General features: G+C 39.0%; 1 protein-coding gene across 1 annotated transcript; it reads right to left on the minus strand.

The window, feature by feature from the left end:
* Window positions 1–854: 854 nt before the first annotated feature.
* Window positions 855–3,638, minus strand: LOC103463345 (angiopoietin-related protein 4-like). Its single transcript, XM_008406634.3, has 7 exons — window positions 3,091–3,638; window positions 2,897–3,007; window positions 2,726–2,807; window positions 2,007–2,120; window positions 1,813–1,908; window positions 1,439–1,720; window positions 855–1,347 (listed from the first exon to the last, which is right to left on the minus strand). The coding sequence occupies exons 1-7, from the start codon at window positions 3,553–3,555 to the stop codon at window positions 1,196–1,198; spliced, it is 1,302 nt and encodes a 433-aa protein (XP_008404856.1). The 5' UTR covers window positions 3,556–3,638; the 3' UTR covers window positions 855–1,195.
* Between the last annotated feature and the right edge of the window lie 12,825 nt (window positions 3,639–16,463).

Consider the following 16,463-nt stretch of genomic DNA (forward strand, 5'->3'; position numbering starts at 1 on the left):
TTTACCTGTAAGAGGGAATTATTGACTTAAAACAAGCTTCTATGTCTTGCTGAAAAGTTACTTGTTAGTTTAGTCTTATTTCAGGTGTGCAAAAATGTTTGCAGAAGAAATTAACCAAAAATACTTAATATTTTGTGTTTTTGAAGTAAAAATATAGGGAATTAAATTTGTATTGAATGAAATCCATTGGCTTCTACAATTAAAGTTATTCACAAAAAATAACACCTGAACAAAAGTTAAATAAATAAATAAACCATTTTCTTTGTTTTCTACTGCCAAACATTTAAAAAAAAAAAGCAAACAACAGTTTCCTTTTTGGTTTCTGTCTGGTTTGGATTAAATATTTTAAAAGTCTGTTCCTACTGGAATGCACCTCGTTTAACAAAAAACTATTTTACATTAAAACCCTGCAGTAAAAGAGTTTAAACTTTCCAGCATTATTTAAAGAACACCTTAAATGCACTGAAAAAAGAGAATGACAGAAAAATGGGTTTGTCACATGTAATGTGACAAATAAACCCATTTTTATTTGTCACATTACAAATAAAAATGTCTTGACATGCTTTTTTTTTAATTTTTTATTTTTTATTACTTCTGAAAATACAAAATGTGTGTTCTGTTCTCATTTTCCAACCCACAGAGCTCCGGTTTTTCGGCTGGCGCTCCGACTGGGTCGTTGTGCTGGACGGGGTTATATCCCTGTCCAGCACAACGGACGGGGTCTTAAGTTAATAAACTTAAGTCTTAAGTTTATTAAGACTTAAACTTAATATGATCACGTCACCAGTTAACAGAATATATTTAAGTTAAATCACCTGTTGTTTTTTAGTGTGCATAATGAATGACTCAGAAAATAACTTCCAGCTTTTATTTTTCATGTTAATTTTTATTCATACAAGTAAAAAGCATTTGAAACTTTAATCAAATGAGTAAAAAAACAACATATTAAATAAGGAAAACGCAATTAAAGGAAATAGATAATGTATAATAAAAAGATCCCTCACAAAGGGGAATAAAGTCCCAGTCAACATGACTGAACGTTTCAGCTCCGTTTCCTCGTATGCATTGCATAGAAATAGCCGGCGGTCAGTGCATCAGCAGACCTCGGTAATGTGCGTTGTCAGCGTCTTTTCAGGCTGTCAGTAGTTAAGGCCCCAGATGTTCTCTGGGTTGAAGTGACTTCAGTGCTGGCGTCTTATTGCGTCTTCGAAACCGGAGCGATTTTCAGGAGAGTGGAGCTGAGCGGGCCGAATTGTCCCTGAAACTTGGCCCGTCTTCTTCCCCCGTGGCGCTGAGGGAACTTCCCGTTGACATTTGACTCTCCGCAGCTGCTAAACCACCAACCGCCTGGGGAAAAAAAAGCACAGATGGAAAACCTCGTTTAGCTTAAATCGTTGGGCCGATCGGAGCCATTTTTAATCTGGATTTGGGTTTGTACCTGAGAGCAGCTCGGCGCAGTTGGCGTCCGCAGCGAGGTCGTTGTCTCTGTCGGCTGTGGAGAAGGGAAGTCCAGACGCTACGGTGGACTCGATTCCCTCCTGAACGCCAGACGAAGGGTCGAGGTCAAGGTGCAGAGCGAACTGCCTCTCCTCTCCGTCCACCTGGAAGCGGTAGCGAGCAGCCTGGCGCCGCCCGGCCTCGTCGGAGAGCTCCACCTGAAGGACGTACTGGCCTTGCTTGGAAATGGAGTGGATGTGGTCCAAACCGAGCCAGAACTCTCCTGGGAGATTAAAAATTATGTTTAGTTTTTGATTGTTGGAAAATTCTGGCTTTTATTTATTCATTTTTTACATTAAAATTTCCAAAACTCACGGTTGAGGTCGCCGAATCCTTTCCTGTAGCTTTCCCAAAGCTGGTTGAAGCTCTGAGATCCATCCTGGCGTTTCTGGATGACTGTCCAGCCGCCATCTGCAGAAAAAACAGGAAAATAAATCAGTTTTTCCCCTCCTTTTTTTTAAAATTTGTGTAAAAATCTCCTGATAAGACTCAGAAGTGAACAAACTCACCCGGAGTCATCTGACAGAGAACGTTGAAGGGTTTTGAGTTGTCGGGCTGAATCATGTAGACGCCGCTGACTCGCTGTCCCTGTGCGAACAGATCCTGACAGTCTCTGGCCAACCCTGCAAACAAAAGCACAACATGAATCAGACTTTGTTTTTTAGCTCCTTCTCCATAAGTCACTTTTAACAGCCTTGTTTTTGTTTTTCTTTCTGACGTTGCTGCCCTTTCTTCTGAACTTTGCTCCGTTTCTGAACGACTCTGCCAGCGAGTCAGACATCGTAACTTTAAGTGCAAAGGTGAACCGTTTGGTTATGTCTTTTTACAATCCATTATTAGCTGTTGCACTGCAAAAACGTTCAGTATTTTTGGTCTTGTTACAAATGAAAATAACTCTCAATTATCATTCCAGCAGCATATCGGGGCTGGTTTTGATCACATAATTCCTTGATATTGATTAAGTGGAAGATTATTTCACTTATAACGAGACATTTTGTTATAAGCCTTAAATCTTGCTGAAACATTATTTATAAGTTGGTTTTATTTCAGGTGTATCAACTTGTTTGCCTTAGGAACTAAACCAAGAATACTTGGTAATACTTTGTTTTTGCAGTGTGTGATTTAATTAAAATCTTCATTAGATGTATTGTTTTCCTGTTTTTCCAGGAGGCGTGAGTTTTGACTCGCCTAATGTTTTTTTTAACGAGCTGAAACGGTAAAAAGTTACCTGCTTGGTTGAGCTGTGCCTCGCCTGTCAGCGCTCTCTCTTCGTCTCTCCGTCTTTGGGATTTCACCCTCTTATGCGCAACCTTCAGAAGAGCAATCAGTGGAGGATTAGAAAACATTCTGGTGTTTGTTTGACGTCACAAAGCCGCAGGTTTGCTTCCAGGCGTCTCACCTTGTTCTGCAGGGCCTGCAGGTGCAGACTCTGTTTCTCCAGCTTGTCTTGCTGCTGCCTGATTTTCTCCACCAGCTGATCGATGCGTCTGTTCTGGGCCACCATCAGCCTCTGGACGAGGGGAGAAGACGCTCAGCTTCAAACTGCTTTACTAAAATCAACTGTTGAGGCGTTGAAGCTTTGTTCCAGCTCACCTGGATGAATGAAACCCTCTCGTGTTCGCTGTCGTTGCCGTCCTTCGTCGGCTCTGTCAGAACCTCCTCCAGTCGGTCCATCCTGGACGTCATGACCTCCGCCTGCCTCTTCACCTCGCCGACCTCCAGCTTCACCTCCTCTCCCAGCTGGGAGAGCAGCCTGTACGTCCCCTGCGCCTCCTTGCTCTGGGTCATCAGCGCCTCGCCCTGCTGCTCCTGTCTCTGCTCCAGCTCCGCCAGCGTGCCGTTGACGGCCCTCAGCCGGCCGCTCACGTCTCTCATCTGAGCCTTGGTCTTGTCCACATGCTCCTTCAGGCCCTGGCCGAGCTGCAGGAGGCCGTGGGCCACCACGTTCACGTCGTCCCAGGAGGCGTGCTTCTCCCGGCGGGTTCTGTCCGACGGGAAGCCGGCGCTGGCGTGGACCAGGATGGTCAGGAGGAGGACGGTGACCTGGGGCGTCTTCATGGTTCTGGTCTTGGGGTTGTTTTGAAATCAGCGGTTCTTCGCGTCGAGCTCAAGTCTCTTCAGTTGTCTGCTGGTGAATGGTTTCATGAGGTTTTTATAGCTCTGAGCTGCAGCAGGCGGCGCGCCTGATTGGCTGCTTGGAGGCGGAGGAGGAGGAGACGCAGGAAGGACGGAGGAGGGGAAAAACGTTCATAGTGGGGAGCTCGGCTATGATGCAACCAAACATCTGAATTTCCAGTTAAATCCACATGTTTCTAATGTAGTCCCGACTTTGGTTATCTTGTGCTTTTTAGGTGAATGGATTACTTGTTCTGCATTCATAGAGGCTAAACAAAAACAGTATTACATACTACATTTTGAAAGAAAAAGAAAAACGGTGAAGTTTCAGGGCTGCAAAAACACAAAATCTTACCAACCAGTAAGATATTCACTATAGACCAAAAATAAGACAAAACTAACTTAAATTACTTTTCAGCAGGATATATGACTAGTTTTTTATACAATATTAGAAATCTATTAAAAGATGCAAACAAATAATTAAATTCAATAATTAAAAATATTTTTTTTGCCTAAATCCAATAAAATAGCATTAATTTAGCTTGTAGCAAACAAAGCATCTGCAGCTACATTTAACAGACTAGGCCTATTATGTTTTTTTTTTTTTTTTTTGATAAACTGAATAATTATTTTTTCTTACAGAATTTGAACCTGGTGAAGCTAAAACTTTGACATTTGAGGAGGTTTTTTTTTTTATCTTAAATGCTAACTTTAGATATTTTAACATTTTTTCACCAAATCATTTCCTCCAGTTAAATCAGTTACTAAATTAGCTGGTGATCTCCATAATTTATAATTTAGCAGCCTTGTGTTGGGAGTCAAAACGACTGACCTTTAACATTTAGCCTACATTTCATGCATCTGTCAGGAAACTGGCGTTAACATCCATCAAACTCTGCAGAGTGGAAATGGCGCGGAGCGAGAAAAGCAGTGGAACATTTTCCAGTTTGTGTGAGAAGTAGGGGAAAGTTCAACCCTGAGGCCTTTTTACTCACTGGTTCCTGACAATGAAAATCCTACACACACACACACACACACACGAGGCGCGCGTTGTCCCGACTGACTGAAAACGCTGAGGCATGCATGCTTTGTGTTCCAGCAAGTCGTAACTGGAATAGGTCTTTACTCACCATGGCTGAACGCTCATTTGACAAGATTAAACCAGCGAAGCTTTAGCAAGTAAATATTTGAGGTGAGGGCAGATTTAGTTCTGCCAATCATCTTTAAAGGGACACAAAGGCTGATCTGAATTTTACAACATGTTTGTATCAAATCAGACGATCATTTTTGACGCCTTAAGTTTGAGAATCCCAGTGTTTGACAGTTTAATGCTAAGATGTGGCTTTCAATTCATATTATTGCATATTATGTTCCAAAACACCCATTTTATAATCTCAATTTAGACATTGAAATTAAAGTGAAGTCACTTGTTGTTTATTTCTAAGTCAAGTCAGGAAAGAGTGGGCACCCCAACATGGCCGACCGACCGTACACCAGAGATCTCTCCACTTTCAGTTCTGAATATTTTGATTTGGTTTTTTATTTTATTTTATTTATTTACTCAAGGAAACTAAACCATTGTTGACTGTCTGTACTTTTAGACTGCATTTACACTAATCCTGTTTGGTCTGCTTTAGTCTAACTCTAGTTCGTTTGTCTTGAACACGTGTCAAACTGAAGGCCCGGGGGCCAAATCTGGCCCACTATAGCTTTTTGTGTGGCCCTCACACAAAAAGCTATGGTGTGAGGACCACACAAAATGGACTGATTGGTGTAATTTAGCGTCTGGAGTCTTCCAGACGCTAAATTACACCAATCAGTCCATCCAGTTTTCTGTGATCCTGCATTTTTTTTCTGCTAATTCATAACTAAGTTTATTGCAAATTTTCCGCAAAAACATTGGTTTTACTGACCACTAACTCCCACCTGTAGGTTTCAGTATCTTGCATTGAGACTCAGCGTTTCTGCCATTTTGCAGTTTTCTGGGAGTTTGTTCCAGATTTGTGGTACATTGACGCTGAATGCTGGACAGAAAACTAGTGTAAAAACGTTAAGAACAACCGATATGAAATGTTTTAAGGCAAAACTGAAAGAAAAGGATGATGACTCATGACTTTGGCACATGACTGTAGTTTTAAAAACTAATCTGATAAAACAAAAACACATCAGGAGACGCCTGTTAAGTAGTTTCTTTATTGTAACTACAAGCTAATTCGTATCTTCGGTGATGAATTTTACGGAGTCTTGGTTTGCAAGGTGGAGGAAGGTTTTGTTTTCACTTTGGGAAAACGTTGCCGCTGTTCCAGAGCACGTAGCGCTGCGTACTGCAGCTCCGCACGTACGTCCTCGAACCTGCTGCCCCCGTCAGGCAGCGCTCCAAATGGGTCCAGTTTGAGCAGGAATCACTTTTCCTATCCCAGCTGTGTCAGGACACAATGTTCGACTCGCGTTACCAGGCTGCGTTTGGAGCCTGGACTCGGCTGCAGCAGCTGTTTCCTGCCAGGGCTGCAGAACTGCTGGGGATGTGGAGGAACCAGCAGGACTGGACTCTCTGTTCTGGTTCTGTCTGTGGCCACCAGGGCGTCTGAAAATCATTAAACCAAACCTGGATGCTGTAAAGTCGTCTCTCGTTACATAACGGGTTTTTTTTTTTTTTTTGTCCAGAGTTAAACTTGTGGATCTTTAACCTTTTTTTAGCTCATCATCATCTCCAGGCATCTGTTTGGCTTTACGTGGAAACTTCAAACAAATGGATGAGTGAAACTTTACCAGGAAAAGAAAATATTGGCTGAAGCAAGAGAATCTGATTCAGCTTTGGTAACCAGACTTGTTACAAAAAGGTTATTGCAAAGCTAACATGTTTTTGTTGCTATTTACATCAAAAGACACTTTTTCTCCTTTTATCTTCACCAAATAAATCAAATTTATTCTGACTGGACAGAAAACATTGAGGTCTGGACTTTGATTAGAATGTTTTATGTGCTTCAATCCAACTATTTTATTGACGGCAGTTCAGTATATTATGGAAAGTTGCAGTAAATCCGTCATTCTACCACCACCATGTTTTACTGCATTTTATGGATGCAGTCATGAACATTTTCCTCTTCTGCCATGATTGAAGCCAAGAGAGCTTCAGATTTTGTTCTGGAAAAGCTGGATTCGCTCTTGGAGTGATTCTGGTCCACCACCCACTTCCAGGAACCACTGTCCCACAGCTGTTTGTTTCTGATCTGTTTTTTTAAATCTCTGGGTTTGACGTCAGACCCGAGGTAACGGCGCTCTAGTTAAGAAGTCAGAATTTCAACATGGCGACGCACCTAGCTCTTACAAACACATGCTTGCCATAAGCAAACAGCACTTTCAATTTGTTCAGTTTAGAATTGCAGGCGCAACATGTAACTTTGATTTTTAGATGCACTTGTCATGTAAAATAAACGTGGTTTTATTGAAACGCAAAGTCGTAACTGGGTTCAGTCAGAGTTGCTCACAGCTTCCCAGTGGGAAATTTGACTTCGGAGGGCAGTCCAGTTGATTTGGGAAGTTGGGATTTCCCAGCTCTGAGTACAACTGGAGCAGCAAAACTCACTCACTATTTGGTTACCTAGCAACAGCCTGTTCAGTAACTTGTGGTTACCTAGCAACAAGCTGATGAGTAACTTGCGCAGCAGCAGTTTAAGGTTTTACTGCCTCTTAACTGCTTAGAACTAAACAGCGTGCAGTGAAAACTGGGGATAAACGGTTCAGGTTGGCAGTATTTCAAATATTTAAAACAAAAACTAATCAATAAGTATTGATATTGACTGATGCGAAACCTTTATCCTGTCAGCCGTATCGTCCAGCCCTATTGATCAGTTAACTCGTAATTTAACAAGACGAGTGATGACTTTTATTTTAAGGGAGTCAGGTTCATTCAGATAGTGTTTCTCAGTAGATCTATGAAGTCATTTGGAAACTTATCTTGTATATTTACTCTGCTTATCTTTGTAAACAATGAAAATACGATTATCTGAAACATTAAGGGAGGGACAAATACTTTTCCAAAGCACTAAACAAAGAAACTTCAGATCTGTTTATTAATGGGCAACTTTGTACTTAGTGGTTTGGATCTGACGTGCAGAGCAATGCACACGCACACACACACACACACACACACACACACACACACACACACACACACACACAGCAGGGTCCAGACAGGCGCATGCAGAATGTGCACTCCTGGTTGTAAACAATGGAATCACGTCTGTCTGTTAAAACACTGAGTGACTCATTTCCTCCTTTACCAAAGGAGGAAGTTTCAGTTTTCTCAGGTCACCAGTTTGACTTTTCAGCCTCTGGTTTTATTTCAAATTCTCCTTAATTTATTATTTAATAATTTTTCAGTTGTAAAGCTCAAAACAACTAAGACTGCACTCACCCCAGGCAAATGCGACACAAGTTAAATTCCTTGACATAAATTATATTTTTATGGCAGTCTGGACGACATCGCTCTGATCTGTTCACCCCCCACAAAAAATATATTCTTTATTGAACCACAATGGATACAGAAATTCAGTGGCATGAACCACAACGCAAAAATAATCAGATTTCAGCAAAAACTTGGCATGCTGTGTGAACGTCGCCTTAATTATCACGAGGAAAAGGCGTCCGATTTGTTTTCTTCGGCATATTGATGCAAACATTTCTAAGCAGAAATTAATGAACATGATCAAAAACTGACATTTTATAAATGTGTGCAAATTATAACAAAAGCAGAAAACAAAATGAAACCAAACTGTTCCAGATTGTCTTAGATTTGGTTTCGCAAGCAATGACCTAACTTCCCATGGATCTCGGTTTAATGTTTCTGTGTCAAAGTCCAAATGTAGCCAGAGCCTTATTTAGGCCTGCATTTAAAGATAAATATCTGTAACACAAACACAGACGGCTCCTCTATCGCAGCTCCGGGTGACACTGATTGACCAAATGTGAACTGATTCCACATCTTATCTCAGAGTTTATAAACCAAACGCCGGTGGAGTCGGCCTCCCGCTCGTCAAAACGTCGTGAAACATTCCTGAAATGTCTGTGATTCATGATGGGAGGGCTGCACAGCATGTTCCCTCACGCACATGGGGCACGCATGTGTCTCCGCAGAGCGATGGAGGTGTTTTACAGAAACCAGTGGGTTAGTGTGTGAAAGGTCCGGCTGCTGTTACGTGTCTGGTATGTTGCATCAGCCCCATGTGTTTGGGACCAGGCGTGCACAGCTGTGTGGGGCCGCTTGCAACGAGACCCGGAGAAACGCACGCAAAGAGGGGCCGCTGACTGATCAGAGGGTATTTTTAACTCCTGTCGGGACCTTTGACCTCTGATTCTAGGAGTTATTGGTTACTTCACAGAGCAAACACCAGAGTGGGGGAAAGGAAAACAAGATGGCGGAGAAGTTGCTAAAACTCCAAAGTACATTTAGGTAGATCTCAGTAACAAAAAGGTTGATTTATCTCAGTAAAAAGTTAATATTGCATAGTTTAATTAACTCCTGAGTGATAAATTTCCTACTGCAGCTATTAAGGCAATACTTAAAAAAAGTTTTTAAAAAATTAATTATGAGAATAAGGTTGAAGGAGAATAAAATCATAGTATTACAAGAATAGTCATGTGAGAATAAAGTTAAATACGAGAACAATTATGAGAACAAAGTTGTTAATATTATGACTTTATTCTTGTAATTTTATTTTTATTAATTTCTTAACGTGATTTCTAGCTTTGCTGTAAATTATTTTTTACTCTGGCTTACGGCTAATGAAAACTCAAAATTTAATTCCTCCATTCACTCAAATGTGTGTCTGGAGTTCCGGGTCATTCGGGTCAAATTTGGCCCAAAACAGGCATTTCTATGGTAAAGAACCAGAGTGTTACTCTCCTTGTGTCCTATTTTCTGAAGATCAAAGTAAATTTAGCGTTTTATTCAATGAAGTCCGGTATAAAGTTTCCACAGTCGGTGATGATTTGTGGTGCCATTTTATCTGGTTCATCGGGTTTTATCAAGTCCAAAAAGCTCCAGACCACTAGGGGGAGTCAGGAGTAGGTAACCTACGTAAATATGCTGCTGTTAACATGGTAAATGACTGCATGTTTGAAAGATCTGAGGTTTAACACACCTTTTCTTTCTTAATTCCAGATTTCTTCTAGAAATCCCATTAAACCATCGACTTTACTGACGGCCTCGTCCCGTGTGATTCCGTTGACTCCCCCTAGTGGTCTGGAGGACTTACTGGAGAGTTTTATGCTTGCTGTTTTTGCTTATTTTGCCATTTTTTCCCGTTCGTTTTGTTTCCTGTTTGCAACATTTTTCTGATTGCATTTTTTCTTCAATTGCAGTATTTTTTTTCTGTGCTTGCACTGTTTTTCCAGTCTTTTTCCATTACAAAAAAAAAGAATGATTTTCTCTTTTTTTTTCTACTAAAAACTGGATGACAAAAGTCTCCAGTTTGGTGATTTTGTCTCAACTTGCCTTTTTTTTATTTTTATTTTTTTTAGAAAAACAGTTTTGCTTACAAAGATTTCATAATTTGTTTTGTTGTTTCTGTTGTTTTGTGTCTTTATTTTGGGTAGTTTTGCAGCTCCAGTGCTAAATGTTCACTTGAATTTAAAGTTTATTGATCTTTGATAATATGTTTGTGCATTATTATAATTGTCATTATTATTGTTTACCACACCAACCAGCTAGGCTTGTTTTTCTGACCGGCCTGCTCGTCTCCCACAGTGGACGGTTTGTTTTTGTTTGAACAGATTCTGTATTTTGGGACGGGCTTCTGGCTCGTTTCAACGTCTCGGTTTCACGTCACGGTTTTTGGCTGAGCAGCGAAGTGGGTGAAAGGTTGCGCTCGTGCACAGCCCGTGTGCGGTTCGCTGATGTCACGAGGGATTCAATAATAGCAGCTGTTATTTACAAACCAGAGGCCGATACTCCATCCTTTCGCTTCCATCACTGCGACCTTTTACCCAGTTTCCTCCTCTCCTAAACTCTCTGCATCCCCGGGTTTCTCCTCCTCCTCCCGCCGCCCTCCTTCCCTTCGCAGTCTGCCGTTGCACTTTCACCCAGAAAGAAAAGATGTTTCCCCGAGGCGTCTTCTCTGATCTCAGACTTTGTGAGTCAAAGGTCGTCCGGTGTGTTGATGGCGAAAGCTGCTGGTTTTTTCCTTGTTTTTATGAGATGCTTGGCTCATTCTTTTGGGTTTTACGGGAACAGTAAAACATTCAAAGTAAGCGTTAAAACCCACCAAAAAAAGGGCTTCTGTGTGGAAATTATTATTGTTTACAAATTCTTTTGGGGTGAGGAACTGTTGACGCGTACGTCATTACTCTGCTGTGTTGGTTGGTGAAAAACTTCCTTTGTGCTGATTCAATTACAAACATGTCGGCTTCTGTCCGATCCTCCCCTCAGGATCAAGTTCTGGTCAACGGTTCCTTTCACCTTTCACCTACTTCTACATTAGCTGTGATTTCTGTTGATACTTTTTAAAAATAAAACTCTATTTAGCAAGTTTTGATTGACTCATTTCAAAATCCAGCTGTTCTACTTGTTTAATTTTTAATGTTGCTGTTTATTTGATGGAGACATAAACAATAAACACAAGAGAAGGGAAATAAGAGGGAAATAAATCTTTAAAATTCATTATTGCAGAACTAAAGCATTTTTTAGTGTATTAAATATTGCTACGATGAAGTATAAAAAATGTGGCAGCATATAAATTCAGCTAAATCTGTCTCTATTCAGAAATGTCTGACACTAAAACATTTTTAACACAATATTAAATCACAAAAAAATAAACAAAAAACAAATAAAATATCTTAGTTTAAACAAAGTCGCGCGTATGTACAGAAATGTTTTCCAAGTGTTTCAAGATTATTTTAATTATCGATTCTATTTATGATTTTTATTATGTTAAAGTCCATTTTTTTTAATTCCTGCCGTTTGTAGAAAATTTTCTTAATTTCATTTTTTTTTCATTCTCTAATACATCTATGTTAGCACAAAAGAAATGTAACATCTGCTGATTACACAGAATAAAATAATGTATAGGAGTGCTTTAATGTCACTGTATCCTCTTGTTTGGTTTTATCAGTAGAAGATGAATAAATGTTCTTATAAAATGGATCTCAATGGGACAAACCTGGTTAAATATTATTAAATGTCGGAGAAAAGCTTTTAGTCGGAGCTTGATGATAGAAAGTGTAATAATCTAAATGAATTCAGAGTATCCTGACAGAAACACGTCATTGTTTACCTTTAACAACTCGGCACCATTTTGTTGAGTTTAATACTCGGCTTTCAGAAAGTTTATCAGGTTCTTTACAGCAGATAAAAATCTTTCATTGTGTTAGATCTTCTCTTTAAAATATCCATAAACATCTAAAACCTGGAACACGCCGTCTTCTTCATCTTTGTCCATGAGACGTATTCATGCTCTCAGTTTGGACTTTCACCTCTGACCTTTGACCACTATGTTGCAAAACTCACATTTTCCCCCCTTTTAAAGTCCAATAATGGCGATTGGTTTACTGCTGAAACCTGACCAACCTCTGCTCTATTTTGAAGGTGAACCCGTCCTGACCTTCCCGTCCTTTGGCGGCGTCGGGTTGATCAGGTATTGGGTCCAGACGGCGGCTTGTCCATCATCGCAGCTCCGCTGCAGGTCATTCTGCTCTTTTATTCACCTTTTACCCAGAAACCACCAGGTGAAACCAGCATGTGAGAAAACACGTGTTCATAACGGCACATGGAGTTCGATCTTACTCAGGTTGGCGAAAATCAATCGATAAAAACTGGAGAACAGTTTGAATTGAACTTCAAACGTCTGATAAGATGGACTTTTTCATGTTTTCATCACCCAGACGTTGACAAAATCAATCAAAACTTATTCATAGAGAACTTTTTATTCAGCCAATCGTGACACAGAGGTTTTAAAAAAAATGGATTAGACACAAAACGTATATAAAATATTTAAATTCTCTTTGGGATTAATAAAGTATTTTTGAAATTGAATTTAATTGAATTTGAAACCAATAGAAACACTAAATAAGCAAGTTAAGCAAACAGACGAGCCTAAAAACAACAATTTAATAAGAGATAAGTCAATTATAGGGAATGAGGAACTATGGAAATCTAATTAAACAAAAACCCCTGAAAATAAATCATTTTCTGAAACTTAATAAATTAATTGTCCTTATAGCTCAAAGGTCAGTGGCTCTTCGGGCCTTTCATCATGGCTCTTAATGATTTGGACTAAAAATAAAAAGCTTCTGTTTCTACATTTAGACAACAAACGTGGGTTTTTACCAGTTTTCAGTTTATGTCTTCAATATTTGCATTTAATTCCCACAAAGATCGATTCTAAAACTACTAATATGATTTTAGATGTTTTTCTTGTCTTTTTTTGCTCAATTTTATGTAACCCTTGATTTCAAATCCTAAAATAGAAATAATCTAGTTTTTTATAGTAGATATTTATCTAAAATTATGAGGGTTTTTTTCTTTTCCAAAATGAAAAAACCCTCTAAACAAGTTTTATTTGTCTGAGAGTGAAAGTGGCTCTATATGTTGTAAAGGTTGCAGACGTCTGATCCAGCTCCTTTTCCACAATTTTGATCCTAAACTATATAAACATCCATTCCATACTTTTCATATTTCTAAATAAAAACATTTATTTTATTAACTTTTTGTTTAGCTAAATTCAATATATCCATTACTTTCTATTTAACGTTTATTTTACAAACGTTGCAGTCAGATGCCCGTCTGCTTGACGACAAACTTTTCTAGGTTCAGTGAAGTTGAAAACTTCGACCGATTCTCCCTCACAGGATTGATAACCTATAAACTGACCTTTGACCCTTTGTAAAAGTGCAAGCAGAAAACGAGACGCAACTTCTCAGTTTAATGATGGAAGAGAGCTGAGGAGGAGAAGGAGAGAAATTCTCCAAAGTTACACATGCAGTTATCTAATGCTGCACTTTTTGATTCATAAAGTTGTAACATTACAGTCATAATATAATAACTGAAGTGGAAAAATGGAGAATGTCCCTGAAACCTTTGAACAGTTTGATGGCTGAAAATCTCCATGGTATCTATAATTGGATAAAAGTAGTTTACTTTGTTCGTTTAGCATTTATGCTAACTTTGAAAATGTTTAGCGCGCTTTTCCCAATTTCATTTTTCCAGATAAATTCTAAAGCAGTGTTTCTCAACCTTTTTTGGGCCAGCGCCCCCCGAGCCTTTATCCAGGTCCCTCACCGCCCCCCACCAAAGAATTTGCAGGTTACTTTGCACTGACTATTATTTTATTATTATTACTATCACTATTGTAGATGTTTTGATTTTTATGCTTGTTTCTGTATTTATCATAAAAAAATAATTTCCAAGAGAACAAAAAAGCCATGGGAATAGAAATTATTTTCACAGGTGTCTATGAAAAATGCAATGAACATTCAAGTTAAAATCGGTAGATCTAACAGCAGCCAATCAGAGTGGAAAAAATCTTCTTATTCTGTGCCATTTTCTAGTTGTTAAATATTCCACAAAATGACCAGATAAAAGATGAACAACATGCCAGTTTAAACTTTGAACTATTTTCAAAACGACTGAGCTCTGCAACATTAAAACATGGATAGAACTGTAACTACATTAATCATAGCTCTTCTTCTCAGGATTTCAACTATTTAGTCACATGCAGTCCATAAATTTCTGACCATTGAGTAAGGAGCAGCTCTGCAGTCGAATGTCTCTATTCCTCCTTCACTGCAAAATCTAACCAAGTTTTTTGTCTAGTTTTCAGGGGAAATACCTTACAACACTTAAAATGAGACAAAACTAGCTTATAAGTAGCTTTTCATCAAGATATCGGAGCTTGTTTTCATTCAATAATTCCTTAATATCGATGAAAAAGAACTGGTTCCATTTGTATTTCACTTATAACATGGGAAAAATGTCTAGTTAAAATTTTAATAATCTACTAGTTGAACTAATTATTTTTCATAAATATTAAGGAATTATTGACTTAAAATAAGCTAATGTATTTTGCTGAAAAGTTAGTTGTAAGTTAGTTTAGTTTTATTTCAAATGTGCCAAGATATTTACACCAGAAACTGGTCTAAAAAGAGTTGGTAGGTTTTTGTGTTTTTGCAGTGTGGTGGTTTTATCTTCCTCATCCTCACCTGGTTTTCTGATGAAGTTGCTTCCAGATTCAGCTGCAGGTTTTTATTTCCACATCATAACAGTCAGAGACGCTCGTCTTGTTTAAAAACATTTCTGTGATGTTTCTGTTTGTCATATTCGGCGCCTGTTTTCACCACATCCCCAATCTGAGGATCCGTTTCTCCACCTGACATCTGAAAGTGGATTCAAAGTTCAACTCGTTCACTTTCTGCCTCTGGAGAAGTTATAAGTGAAATAAGACGATGAAAACTGATTCAGAAATATCTCAATTTACCTGCTGATAGCAAGACGGTACCAGTGATCCCAATCTGTTATTTTATCTTTAATAGATCAAATATTAAAAACAAATTAGTTTTTTCCTGTTCCTTGAAAACAAATCAAAGTTTTCTATGAAACTCATCCACACATTTTTTTGCTTGATGCATTTGTTTGGAAATGAAGGTCGGGACAGACATAAGATGCATGAATGGTGAGGAATTTACAGGAAGTATAAAAACCTTTATTTTTTATTGTTTATGCATTAAAACCACAAGGCGTTCTCAATCCCTGACCGAGTTTAGCTGCATTGTGTCACTGAAGGTCATATTTTTTCAGTTCCCCAAATATTTTCCACACCGATTATTACAGCAAGTTGGAACACAAACTTAAATTGATTTTATTAGGATTTAATATAACAGAAATATATATATTAATTATAGTTAATGTAATTAAAAACAAAAAGTACAAAGTTCTAGAAGTTGTGGCTTAAATTTGTATTCATACCCCTTTACTCTGATACCCTAACACAACGTTCAATCAACTTAATTTCAGTATGAATCCAGCTCCAACAAACCTGACTTTTATGGAACAGTGTCAAAATTGAGTCCCATTTAAGTCAAGTTTATTTTTTATATTACATTTCAGCCATAAGGCTGAAATGTGAAGTTCTTTACATCATAAAAAACACCATCCATCCATCCATTTTTTTACACCCTTGTCCCTCAGTGGGGTAGGGAGGGTTGCTGGTGCCGATCTCCAGCTAACGTTCTGGGTGAGAGGCGGGGTCACCCTGGACAGGTCGCCAGTCTGTCGCAGGGCAACACAGAGACACACAGGACAAACAACCATGCACACACACACTCACACCTAGGGGCAAGTTGGAGAGGCCAATTAACCTGACAGTCATGTTTTTGGACTGTGGAAGGAAACCGGAGTACCCGGAGAAAACCCACGCACGCACAGGGAGAACATGCAAACTCCATGCAGAAAGACCAGGGCCGGGAATCGAACCCAGAACCTTCTTGCTGCAAGGCAACAGCTCTCATAAAAGACACAATACAGTCAAAATTATTAAACATTTTGTCAAATTCCATCATTAAAATTGTCAAGCAAATACACATCAAATATGTCAGCTTTAGCCTTGATATAAAGGAACTCAGCGTTTCAGCAGTTTTGTAGTTTTCTGGAAGTTTGTTCCAGATTAGAGGAGCATAAAAACTAAATGCTGTTTCTCCATTTTGGTTCTGGTTCTGCAGATGCAGATTAGACCAGAATCAGAAAACCCAAATGTTCTGGAAGTTTGTCAAAAAGCAGGTTGGAAACTGAGCAAGTCTGAAGTATTTTTGTCATGTTGGCAGAAAAAATGAGGAAATTGTTGAAGAGACAACAACTATGG

The sequence above is a fragment of the Poecilia reticulata genome, chromosome 4 (assembly GCF_904066995.2).
Source record: "Poecilia reticulata chromosome 4, P_reticulata-male-v2, whole genome shotgun sequence".
In the NCBI taxonomy this organism is placed as follows: Eukaryota; Metazoa; Chordata; class Actinopteri; order Cyprinodontiformes; family Poeciliidae; genus Poecilia; species Poecilia reticulata.